Source organism: Protomyctophum bolini, assembly GCF_963924005.1.
Source record: "Protomyctophum bolini genome assembly, chromosome: 3".
NCBI lineage: Eukaryota > Metazoa > Chordata > Actinopteri > Myctophiformes > Myctophidae > Protomyctophum > Protomyctophum bolini.
In genome coordinates, this window is record NC_137864.1 from 12909369 (window position 1) to 12922113 (window position 12745).

At 44.6% G+C, this 12745-nt stretch overlaps 1 protein-coding gene across 1 annotated transcript in view; it reads left to right on the top strand.

The window, feature by feature from the left end:
* LOC308312950 (adhesion G protein-coupled receptor L3-like) overlaps positions 1-12745 on the top strand; it is a 204015-nt gene that overhangs the window by 57266 nt on the left and 134004 nt on the right. Inside the window, 1 exon segment of the mRNA XM_080759759.1 lies at positions 6649-6862. Within this exon segment, the coding sequence (XP_080615885.1) occupies positions 6649-6862 (214 nt within the window).

Consider the following 12745-nt stretch of genomic DNA (forward strand, 5'->3'; position numbering starts at 1 on the left):
TTGTACTGTATATCCCACAAAAATAGCTACATATACAGTATGTACATTGAAGTGTGAAACATACAGTATCTTCTTAACCCCCCCCCCCCCCCCCCAGGCATTACAAATACAATCTGACACGTAAATACACCCCCCCCTGGCCCACATCCCAGGGCCTATACAAACTAATTTAACCGTTAAATGCCATTAAATCAAAATGTGCATCTCGCCACAGTATGCACCGATGAGCCACGGAGCCCTTCCTACTGCCAATAATTCATACCATTGAAACCCTGCTGTTGTCTATAAAGTATTAAAGCATCAATGCATCACGCGCTTCTTCTATTCTAAGTGTTTCTCTCTTGGAACGCTGCATTTTGGTTGAGTAATCATACACCTCAAGGCACGGAGCGAAACAGTGCAATAGTGAGAGAACGTTTGTAAAACGTTTGTTTAGTACAGTATAAAGCAGCTTTCAGAGTGCCTAGAAAAGCTCTACATGAATTGCATGTTATTGCATGTATTATTATTATTATTAAATAATTTTAAAGTTAAATGAATGAACACTCCAGATTTTAGAGAGTACAGTATGTGGAACATTGTACAGGCATGACTTAAAGTGTACTGTACGATAAGTATACAGGCCATGTGATTGGAATCCTACAGTTATATCTGACACTCTCTCCCGTAATGAAGCACACACGCACGGCACCACGCACATGAACCTGTACCGGTACGTGTCCTTTGGACAGTGAATCTAACGTCCTCTCCAAAGCAAGGCGAGGCACTTTCCCTCCTTCCTTCACTCCCTCTGTCACCGTATCCATGGCAACGCTGTCCTTCCTCTCCCTTTTCTGTGCCGCGCTCTCATTGGCCGGCCGAGCGTCATCGGTACACGGATGCAGCGACGAATGTGAATGAGCTCAATGACACTCCGCCCGAGCACGGCTTAATACTGCCCTTCACCACGCCACACACGCACGCACGCACGCACACACACACACACACACACACACACACACACACACACACACACACACACACACACACACACACACACACAGCTGTGCACAGAGTAATGCATACAAATGTGTACGATATGTGGTGGAATACACATAAATGTACAGCAACTCCTTTATTATTGTTTATTTTTTAAGATTTTAAAATAGTGATGTTGTAGTTCTGCTACTGTCACTATACTACAACTCTGTTGTATGAAGAAGGATTAATAATAATATTAATAATTATAATAATTATAATTATAATGTAACAATAATAATAATAAACTTTATTTATATAGCACCCTTCATACAAGTAGGGCAGTGGTTTTCAACCCTTTTCGTATCGAGGTACATTATTTATTCTGCATTTGAGCCACTGAGAGATGCTGTTACAGGCAAACATATATCAAAATAAATGTAATAGTAATTTAAGTAATTTAACAACAAATTATGCACAGAGACTGACATTTTGGGGTTGAGAACACAGCGTGGGCAATACCTTTGGCTGGCTGGCAGTGCACATTTGAAATGCAATTAAGTAGGCTACATTTTCATTTTTCAAAACAACAGCCATTGGCCAAATTGGTGCTGTACAAAAATTACACAAATAGACAAGGGATATAACACTGACACAGAGAACAAAACACAACAAACAGAACCGTTCTCAACACTAGTGCTGCAGTCTGCAGGGGTTCTCTGTTTCTTCTGGATCGGGCCAACTTTAACAGCCCACCCATCTGACCACTTTTTTTTACCACAGTTTTACAGAAAGTCTTACAGAAAAATGACAATGACATTTATTTTGTATATAGACTACATTATTTCATAGGCTATTAATGTTATATTAAAAAATTAAATCTTTGTGTTTGGCAAATTATTTGGGGGGCCATGCACTTGCAATTGACCCTTTGTCAAGTCCTGCCCGTGGTTGTGCCCCTCTTCGCACCCATTGGTTGCTGTTTCTTGTTTGGACAAAAATGCTTTCGCTCCATCCACTACCATTGAAAAAACTTGTTTTTCCCGTTGCTTCATATTGATATTCTGTTTATTCAATTCCTAGCCTGGCTAATAAGCCGTTGGCAATATCTTTTTTTGCCTGCGGCGGATTATGAGTCTGGCTTATTACGCGACAGTGTGATATGAGTCTGGCTTATTAGCCAGGCTAGACTGGCTGAGTTTTTTTCTTTTCCCTCCAAAAATGATGTTTTAGCAAATTCAACATAAACAACCGTAAGGCGGAACCAGAGAGGAACAAGGGCAGAAAGAGCCTGCTGGTTCAGTGGGTCAAATTGAGAAGTAGCCTGGCCCTGGCCAAGCCTGTGTGATTTCTGCTCTAGAGGGGAGAAGTAGCCTGGCCCAGCCTGTGTGATTTCTGCTCTAGAGGGGAGAAGTAGCCTGGCCAAGCCTGTGTGATTTCTGCTCTAGAGGGGAGAAGTAGCCTGGCCCAGCCTGTGTGATTTCTGCTCTAGAGGGGAGAAGTAGCCTGGCCCAGCCTGTGTGATTTCTGCTCTAGGGGGGAGAAGTAGCCTGGCCCAGCCTGTGTGATTTCTGCTCTAGAGGGGAGAAGTAGCCTGGCCCAGCCTGTGTGATTTCTGCTCTAGAGGGGAGAAGTAGCCTGGCCCAGCCTGTGTGATTTCTGCTCTAGAGGGGAGAAGTAGCCTGGCCCAGCCTGTGTGATTTCTGCTCTAGAGGGGAGAAGTAGCCTGGCCCAGCCTGTGTGATTTCTGCTCTAGAGGGGAGAAGTAGCCTGGCCCAGCCTGTGTGATTTCTACTCTAGAGGGGAGAAGTAGCCTGGCCCAGCCTGTGTGATTTCTGCTCTAGGGGGGAGAAGTAGCCTGGCCCAGCCTGTGTGATTTCTGCTCTAGGGGGGAGAAGTAGCCTGGCCCAGCCTGTGTGATTTCTGCTCTAGAGGTGGCGGGTTCAAAATTTGCCGACGACGCCGATAACCGCCCGTGCATGCTATTGGTTCACCGATCTGTGTGCCTGCCCCCCTCCCCCCCCCCCCCCCCCCTCCCCGAGGCTAATTGAGAAGCAGTGTATTAGTGCATAGAGGTGAGTTTTCAGTGAGAGATTGAAGCATCACACCAGAGGTATAGGTTGTTCCACAGCCTCTTAGAGCACTGACCTAAAAAGGAACGGTCACACCGGAGCGCTAATGGAGTCTGTGGAACAGCCGGGAGCCGCTGATTGGACCACCTCAGTGACCTATAGGGCCAGACTGAGGGAAAAGTACATCACTGGATGATGGAAGTCCTAACTTAGCTCACCAATTTAATGCTTTCAACTAGTGAACTAGTGCACTAGTACAACATCAGGGATGGAAGCTGAGATTGCCAATTTAACAGTGGTACTGTGGTGGAAAAAGTACTCCATTCTGCGTACTTCGGTAAAAGTATCAATACTGCAATATAGAAATGACCGAAAATGTACAGTATATACTGCTGAAGCGGTTATGTCTCATGAGGAACCAGAACTCTTTTTATACTGTGTGGGTATAAGTGTTAATTCGCGAGGAGAATTATATTTATACTGTGTGTAGGTACTAGGTAGGTGTTCGCAAGGAGCAAGAAAGTTTAGAAACTTCAATTATAACCTATATACTTTGTTGCAGAGTCCTGCTCGGGTCCAATTTTCGAAACCCGACACCCGCCCCGCCCGTCAATCATCAGTTCCGCAACTTGCCCGTTACCCGTGATTTATATAAAAATGTAAACCAGATCCGCCCCGCCCGTCAAAAAATAGACCCGTTGCCCGCCCTGTTACCCGTTCGTATCACCAGCACCGCTCGCTATATTTGACTTTATTTCGACCTAAATGCTTACCTTACAAGGATAAGGTGATAAACATTTTCATAGTGACACATTACATTACCTGGGCTAGCTTACATCTTGTGTTGAATGTTGACATTATAATCCCTTGGTGCTTCATCAGTGTGAGCGTGACCAAAATGGGCTACTGGCTACAGCTTGTGATAAAAAATTAACACCACACTTAAAATGCTACGATAAGGAAGCAAGGATTCGGCCGTGATGTCACTGCTATGCAACAAGGAAGTGGCACAGCAGCAGAAACAGAACGCCATTATGAAGGAATCGGCAGTGATGTGACATCACTGGCGATTCCTTGGGCATGTGACAGACTTAAATTGTCTCCGCTGTTGAGAAGCACCCAGCTCAGCTCAGTGCGGGTGCACTCTGATTAAAAAAGGTCACCCACCTGCGTTTCGTTGCGTTCCGCCCGTCCCTGCAAAGGTATATTTTCCCACCCGTTTTCACCCGGATGGGTATCCGGCCCGTTGCAGGACTCTGCTTTGTTGTACTATGTCAATAGCGAACATTAGCCCATCTATATGGCAATTTTCACCTAAATGTTTGTGTATTTTTGCTGAATGTTGCCTACATAGCCAGAAAAGGAACGCTATAGGGTTCATGTGATTAACTCAATATATATAGATATAGATATAAAGGTAGAAATAACTAGAGAATATACAAATTATATAAAATAAATGCTCTGTAGAAATAACCTCCGTATAGCTGTGGCATTTTATAGTACAGTAGCTGAAAGCGAGACAGAGATGATTGACTGAACTCCAATATAATATACACAGAGAATTGCAGAATACTAAACAGGATGAGATGAAGGCCTGGATGGCTGTCTCTAGGTCACGAAAGGACAAGCATGATTTGTTTTTGGAGGTTGTTCTAAGATGGAAAGGAGAATGATTTGTTTTTTGGAGATTGTTCTAAAATGAAAAAAATATTAAAAAAACTAAAAAACAAGCTTTAAAGAATATACTGTTAGATGCTGACAGTTGCCTTACAGGTTTATGAGAAGGAAATTGACTTGGGTGGGCGGGGGAGGCATTCCGTGGCAGAATCATCTGAATAATGTCAGTCTCGGACTCATTTAACCCAAGGACATTAAAAAAATGTCATTATGTTTCTGTATCAGTGGTGCTCAAAAGATTTGAGGCACATTTTTACGATAAAAAAAAATAGCAGACCTACAAGTTCATAGCGCGGCACTCGGTGCCACGCTATGAGCTTGTAGATCTGCTATTGTTCAATAGCTAAAGCATAACAAAATGCTTAAAACACCAAGAAGGGTTCCCGCCCAAAATGGGTTAAAGAATATAATGTTAGATGATGACAGTTGCCTTACAGATTATCTGAGAAGGACATGGACTTTAGGTTAGGGGAGGCATTCCGTGGCAGAATCACAATAATGTCAGTCTCGGACTCATTTAAAGAAGGAAGAAAATATGTCAGCCAGTGCCCTTTGTCCTCAACAGTCACTAAGGTATTCGGAGAGCCAGACACAGGTCACCATATTTCAGCTTTGGATATCGTTAACATTAGGCCTAATTTATACTTCATTGTCAATAGTCAATAGTCAATCAACAAGCAAGCTCACAAAGCGTCACAATGTGACATGTGAGCTTGCAGATTGGCTGTTTATTAATTTACATGACAGTTAATGGCGAAATGGTTGTGAGTGTTGATTTGATTTGATTTATTTATTAGATCCCCATTATAGCTTCGTGGGGTCTCAACCAAAATCATATTTCATATCATTACATACACCCTTCAACGCAACAGTACAACACGATACAAACTCATAACCTGCATTCTAATATATTTCATAGCTCCACAGTACAATTTAATCAAAAGATATTATAGAGGGATCACTGGGATGTATATCTCCTTTACATCTCTTGAGTGAACAAAAACAATTTCAACTTTTTTCTTAAAACTCATATAGGCTAGTTACTTCCAGTGTTCATTGACGACGTTTACACCGTCGCTGTGCTCTACAGTCCTTTACTGTTCATCTGTTTTATTAGCACAGATAGCTTAGCCGAAACAACTGTACGTAGTAAAGACGTGCAGACGTCTCATGCTTGGGATAATGGCAATGTCGGGTTGTAAATCACGGCGTTGTCAAGAAGACACAGCCAGCCGGAGGATCAAAAGAGCAGCGCTCCCTCTCTGAAAGTTGAACTATTGTCCGCTTGAAACGGCCAGGGCACTGTGCCAAAAACACGCCAGACACAGGATTGTTCACAATTTTTTAACTTAAGTTGTATGAAATACTTATTAATATAGTGGTTGCAACTGTATTAATTGATTGCCCGAGTCCCTGTGGTGGGAGCTCTGGTTTTGGTGAAATATTAAGTAGTTCTGGTCATTTTGTGGGGGGCACTGGGACGCATTAAAAGTTAATTAATTCACAAAGCTAGCGTCATTTGTATTGACCTATTTCTAAAATATTAGCACAACTTTCGTTCAACTTTGACCCCTCTATCACACGGAACACTTTTTTGGCCCTACTGATATGGACACCAAAAACATAGTTCCGTGTGATAGAGGAGAATTTTTTTTACGAAAGTTGTGCTAATATTTTAGAAATAGGTCAACGATGCTTTTCTACTTTTACTCAAGTAAATGTTGAATTCTGGTACTTTACTTGTGACAGAGTACTATATTGCAGTATTGATACTTTTACTTATAGGTAAAAACGTTTTCCACCACTGGAAACACATGGCAGACAGACGCACATGTCAGCTCGACATGCCTTCTGTAGACACACACAGAAAGCGCTCATGTGTAACGAATCCACACAGTTTGTCGTCACGTGCATTTCCCCTGTGTGTGTCTCGTCCGTACAGCTTTCAGCCGTGCCCCAATCCCCATGGCGGTGGTGCGCCGGGAGCTGTCCTGCGAGTCCTACCCCATCGAGCTGCGCTGTCCGGGCACCGACGTCATCATGATCGAGAGCGCCAACTACGGACGAACGGACGACAAGATCTGCGACTCGGACCCGGCCCAGATGGAGAACACACGCTGCTACCTGCCCGACGCCTACAAGATCATGTCACTCAGGTCGGTGGCGCTTTGGCTTGTTTAGTTTTTTTGCGATTGTGTTGATTGTATGTATAGAACGAACATGTACTGTAGTGTCCACCCTTAGCCTGGCATGGCCGGACTAATATCACTGCTGGAATTTCGGCCCGGGAGATTTACTTCCATGGGGCGGTTACAAACAGATTCCAACGTCACAGCAAAAAACGGTCTCACTTTGAATAGTGGGCACCACTATAGAATAGTCACCCACACAACTCTGGGGTGAGTGAAATGTAATTCAAACTGAGGAGTGCCAGACCCAATCTGCACAGGGCATTCTTTTTTCCAGTTCAGGGTTCGACCACAGAAATGAGAACCTGTTTGGCACTCAGCATCAAGGGTAAGTCCCTGGGACATACTAGCTCCATGTCCAGGGGGTGTGCAGTACATGTACGTCATGTCCTGGGGGTGTACTTGCTGCCGCACATTACAGAAACAGGAGATAGCCTCCTGCCTATGGGCCACGTGGCTTGGCAAAGCGTACCATCTGTCGTTGTCCTTGTATTTGTCTGTCTCTGTGTCTGTGAGAGAGACACCCAGTGGTGCAACTGCTACCTGTTTGCCACCTGTACCATTGTGTTTGTGAATGAGTGAGGCTGTTGGTTTGGTTGATATATACTGCAGCTGCATTTGTTTGACTCCACGGCTTTCCCTCCTAAAAATGAAAATACATGTACGTTAATTTATTCCCCGCAATTACGGCGGTGACAACTAACACAATAATTTATAACATAATAGCGGAACAAGAATAGCAATGAGGCAAAGCAGTGCCCTGCGTGGTGATAACGTGTCATCTGTCTAATTTTACATTCATTAGAAATTCCTTGATATTCACTAATACCTTCATTAGTCAATTTTACACATCTCGTTCACAGCTATGGTATTGCATCTTGATTTTCCTTTTTTCATATGCTCTCCCATTCCTAGATATTTGCGACCATATGAAAACCTGCAAAAACTGTCCGTCCATCAGTCAGCTCACGCCTCCATATATGGCTGTCAGTCCATTACGCCCCGTGACACGTCACACCACCATATATGGCTGTCACCTGTCCTTCCTCTTCGACGTCTCCCTTTTGACTGATACCTGTCCATTTAAACTTTAGACGGGCCCGCCCCAAAGTTATTAGTTCAGCCACGCCCGGCAGCCGTCGAAAACTAGAGTTCTCAACAGGCCCAAAAATGAAGGCCCGGCCCTACCTGGGCCCTCATCATGGATGAACCCCTTTTTTTTTTTACTTTTTAGCTATTGAAAAATAGCAGATCTACAAGCTCATAGTGCGCCACCGAGTGGCGCGATACGAGCTTGTAGATCTGCTATTTTTGAAAGATCGTTAAAATGTGCCTCAAATCTTTCAGAAAATTGTCATGATTTTGAAATATTTTTTATACTATTTCGATGTCAGGCCTGAATGGGTTAAGTAGGCTACACAGGGATGCATATGGCTGGATGCTCCATGGGGCCCCCCCATAGCTATCCCTATAGCTATCTGAGACAGCCGTCTTGTTTTGGGCTTTTAAAAAATCTATTCTGAAACATGACAGGAAGCCAGTGGAGAGAGGCAACGGCTGGGTTGATGTGATCGCCTTTTTTCTTGCCAGTAAGGAGGCGAGAGGCGGCATTTTAATCAAGCTCCTGATGCCTGAGAGCAGACTTATCAATCGGTCATCAAGAGATGACCGCAGTGTTGGAAAATTAATACTCTGCACTGTAGAAGAACTTTGTTGTATACGTAAAAGTACAAAAGTATTGGCTTCAAAATGTACTTTGACGGTGTCAAAAGTGGAAAGTAGGCTACTCATTATGCAGAATGTCCTATTTCAAGTTTTTCAAATAAAAAATAAAACGTTTTCAGCGATGATGCGTCTGCTCATCCAGGTGTTAGTTGCCCGTGGGCGTGTACACAAACGAGCACGTCACGCGCGACAATGTCACGGCACCGCGCACGCCTGCACCCTCAACTTCGGCCCTCAACTTCTCCTCGCATTCCAAAATAACTGCCCGTCTCTTTGAAAATGAACCAGCAGGGTGCGTAGACCCTCTGAAAAGGCCTTTCGTTGGACAAAGCTATAGCTTTAATCCCCGGAACTAATCTGCTTGTAAAACTTGAATTTGCTATCAAACGTCACGCCAATGTTTTTGAGTGGTGCAACCACTCCAAGGAACAGCAATGTCCGTGTTAATGTGACTATGTGACTTTAATGAGTACCAGTAGGGGCGCTGTTGTGCCAGAAACAGAGAGAGAGAGTAAGATAGTTCTGCACCGTTGCCTGCTAATGGGCCTTTGTTGCTAGATACATACTTCCATACTGTACGTAAGTTGACAGGAAAGGGGGAGAGAGATGGGGGGAAAGACACAAAGCAAAGCTCGTTGGGATCGGGACTCGAACCCGACATCCACCTGCCTGGACCACTAGGCTGGACCAGGCCGACAGGTGAACATTGATGTGCACAGATGGGCCATGGTCAAAAAATATGTTGCAGTATAAGATACAGTATATCGTTTATTGTCCATATTTTGTCATAAATTTCAAAATGACTATTCTTTGCTTTTTTTAAAATATTTTCTTAACATACAACAAAGCTTCAATGTGAGGGTCCTTGACTCCTTGACATGAAGATGTTTGACACTGTCTGTCTCTTCATCATGCTCTCTGGATGTCATTGCTCTGGCCTGGTTTTAGTTCTCTGTCTTCTGTTGCCAGCTGCAGTGCTGTGTGTGTGTGTGTGTGTGTGTGTGTGTGTGTGTGGCCGTGTGTGACCATGTGTGGCCGCTCTACTGGCCCTGCCATCCATAATTTACGCACGCACACGCACGCACGCACGCACGCACACATGCACGCACAGTGCATGCACTGCCCAGGGGCTAGACCAAACGGTAAGCTCCAATTAGCGCAGCTCGAGGCTGAACTCAATCTGCAGGGATTCACTGTGGATGTGGCTCAGAACGGAAACAAATGTTTTTATCACATATCACCTGTGTGCGTGCGTGTGTTTGTATGTGTGTGTGTGTGTGTGTGTGTGTGTGTGTGTGTGTGTGTGTGTGTGTGCGCGTGCGTGTGTGCGTGCGTTGGTTTGCGTTTGCATATGTGTGTGTGTGTGTGTGTGCACACAGCGTATATTTGTATGGGTTGATGCACATGTGTACGTGCAGTACGCCTATCAATAATTGATGTCGAGGGCCGTGAGCGGAGGAGTGTCCGCGCACACACACACACACGCGCACACACACACACACACACACACACACACACACACACACACACACACACACACACACACACACGCACTCCTTCAAGTGTCTCTCAGCATTCTCACTCTCTCATTCTCTTTGCGTCTCCGTATATCGTCTGGTGCTTTCAAGCACCACGTCTCCTGAGCGGCCGGCTGATAACAATCAGGGCATGTTCTGCCTGCCCAGCGTTTCCACCGTATCACGTTCTGCCTTTGTTCTCCTTGGCTATACTGCACTCCAAGGCCAGGGTGGGAGTGCGTGCTTTTGTGCACAAATGCAGTGTGTACTCGCTCAAGTGTGTGTGTGTGTGTGTGTGTGTGTGTGTGTGTGTGTGTGTGTGTGTGCGTGTGTGTGTGTGTGTGTGTGTGTGTGTGTGTTTTACCATGCTTGTGAGGTTCAAACGTCCCCACTACTAGTACAGTAGAATCTGAGTGTGAGTGAGAGGGCTATTTTCCTGGTGGTCTTCACAAGACAAATGGTTGTTTTAAGGTTGAAAATGACTTTAACAGAGATAGGTTTACGATTCGAAATGGGGCTCGGGGTTAGGATTAGACATTCAGACCTTAGATTTTGGGATTTAGAGATGGAGTTAAGACTGATTTAAACTTTGACTGGTGTCACGTGCTGAAAAATAGCAGCTGCTATCTTCCAGCTTCCATAAAATCACTGTCATGAACTGTTGATGTCCTCACAAGTACAGAAATACAACCCTGTGTGTGTGTGTGTGTGTGTGTGTGTGTGTGTGTGTGTGTGCGTGGCGCTCATACCACATAATTGGTGTTGATATCAAAGCCTCATATCTCGAGAGGGGCCTCACAAGGCTTATCAAGCAACCCAGAGAGGAGCTGATATCTTCGCCGTCTCCCAGATTACCCCCCCGCCCCGTCCCCCGTCGCGATACAGGAGGTTGGAGGCAGGGGGGAAAACAAAATCATGGCCGTGAAACTTACGCTTAACCTGTTTGGGGCGATACTCTGGCCTCGGTTCAATCTCTCGCTGCGCGCAGTTATCTGTTTAGGGAAGGGGTTTCGAATTTAGGCTTTCCTCCTAAATGCCTCTGTTTAGTCAAACATGATGTCTACTACCCTGAGTGCTTGCCTGAAAGGTTTGCCCCGTAGGTTTTCTATTGCTAGTTTTCAACAATTAGCTTGAGGAATATTATTTTGTGAGGAGTATGCTGGCATTATGATGGCGAAGTCTAAAGGCGTAGGAGTGGGCCTTTTTTCTTTTAAATAGATTTTTTAGGATCTCTTTCAGCCATTAGCAATCTTTTCAAGGCAGTCCCTAAAGGAACTTTACAGTAGCTCTTTCTTTGCTCTGTATTTGCCCTCATTTAGTATTCCAAGTGTCTATGAATATGTTCGTTTGATCTGACAGAACTTCAACACGATCGGGTAATCCACATACACAGAACAGAGATTCTGAAAAAGAAAGAAAGAAAAAAATAACTTATACTATATACTATAGCATAATATATATACACTTGTACTATATATATACAGTAGACTATATAGTGCGCCACGTCTCTGCGTGCGTACGTGTGTGTGTACGGTTATAATGCACGTAACTCGAGAACCGTTTGACCCACCGTCTTCACATTCACATTCGACACACGCGTTCCACACCCCCACAGGGAGTGCAGTGCCAGGTATCGAGTCGGTCGGATCCACGGTTCTCCAGAACCACCACAAAAGGCTCTGGTCAGACTCTGCCAGTGGGCCTAATGAGGCCAACTCCTTTCACCTGTGCAATTTCCAGCCTCTGCCTCAGCCAATTGAGGCTCAACCAATCAGGCTCTGCCAGTGGGCCGAATTGATTGCCAAGTACACTTTTCACAGTCAGTTTGAAGTCTTCACACACAGGCACATACACAGATCTCCATGTGGGACACCGGCAGACAGTTAAAACGGGTGCTATGACAATGTATATCATTAGGTTCCCAAGTTGCATCTTTCCCAAGTAGGCCGGTGGCCGAATGTGACGGGCACGTACAGGTCTACCGGTTGTTATATATAATTATGCTTTCAATAACTGTCATTAAATCTCCTTTTGTAGTGCTCTTCACTCAATTTCCATTTGAAAGCTGAATGTCAGTTTGCACTTTCTGCTTTATATGAGAATGAGTAAAATGAAGCACTGGGTTTGATCCCACGCCATTTTATCCTGGCTTCACTCTGCCTCCACCATAAATATGGCCCTCGCTTCACTCTGCCTTCACCATAAATTTGGCACTATATTGACAGGCGTCCCAGGCGGAAGGTACATCAGGACAAAGGAATAGACGTACAACAACATTCCTTTTAGCTTACTCTATTCTTCTCTTCTCTTCTCTTCTCTTCTCTTCTCTTCTCTTCTCTTCTCTTCTCTTCTCTTCTCTTCTCTTCTCTTCTCTTCTCTTCTCTTCTCTTCTCTTCTCTTCTCTTCTCTTCTCTTCTCTTCTCTTCTCTTCTCTTCTCTTCTCTTCTCTTCTCTTCTCTTCTCTTCTCTCTCTCTCTCTCTCTCTCTCTCTCTCTCTCTCCCCCTATCTCTCTCAGTGCACAGCACAAAGAGGAGCCATTTCAACAAGACAGGCATTTTGCGTGCCAGGGTTTTTGTTTCCAAAAGCTATGAAAGTGAGAATGATTAA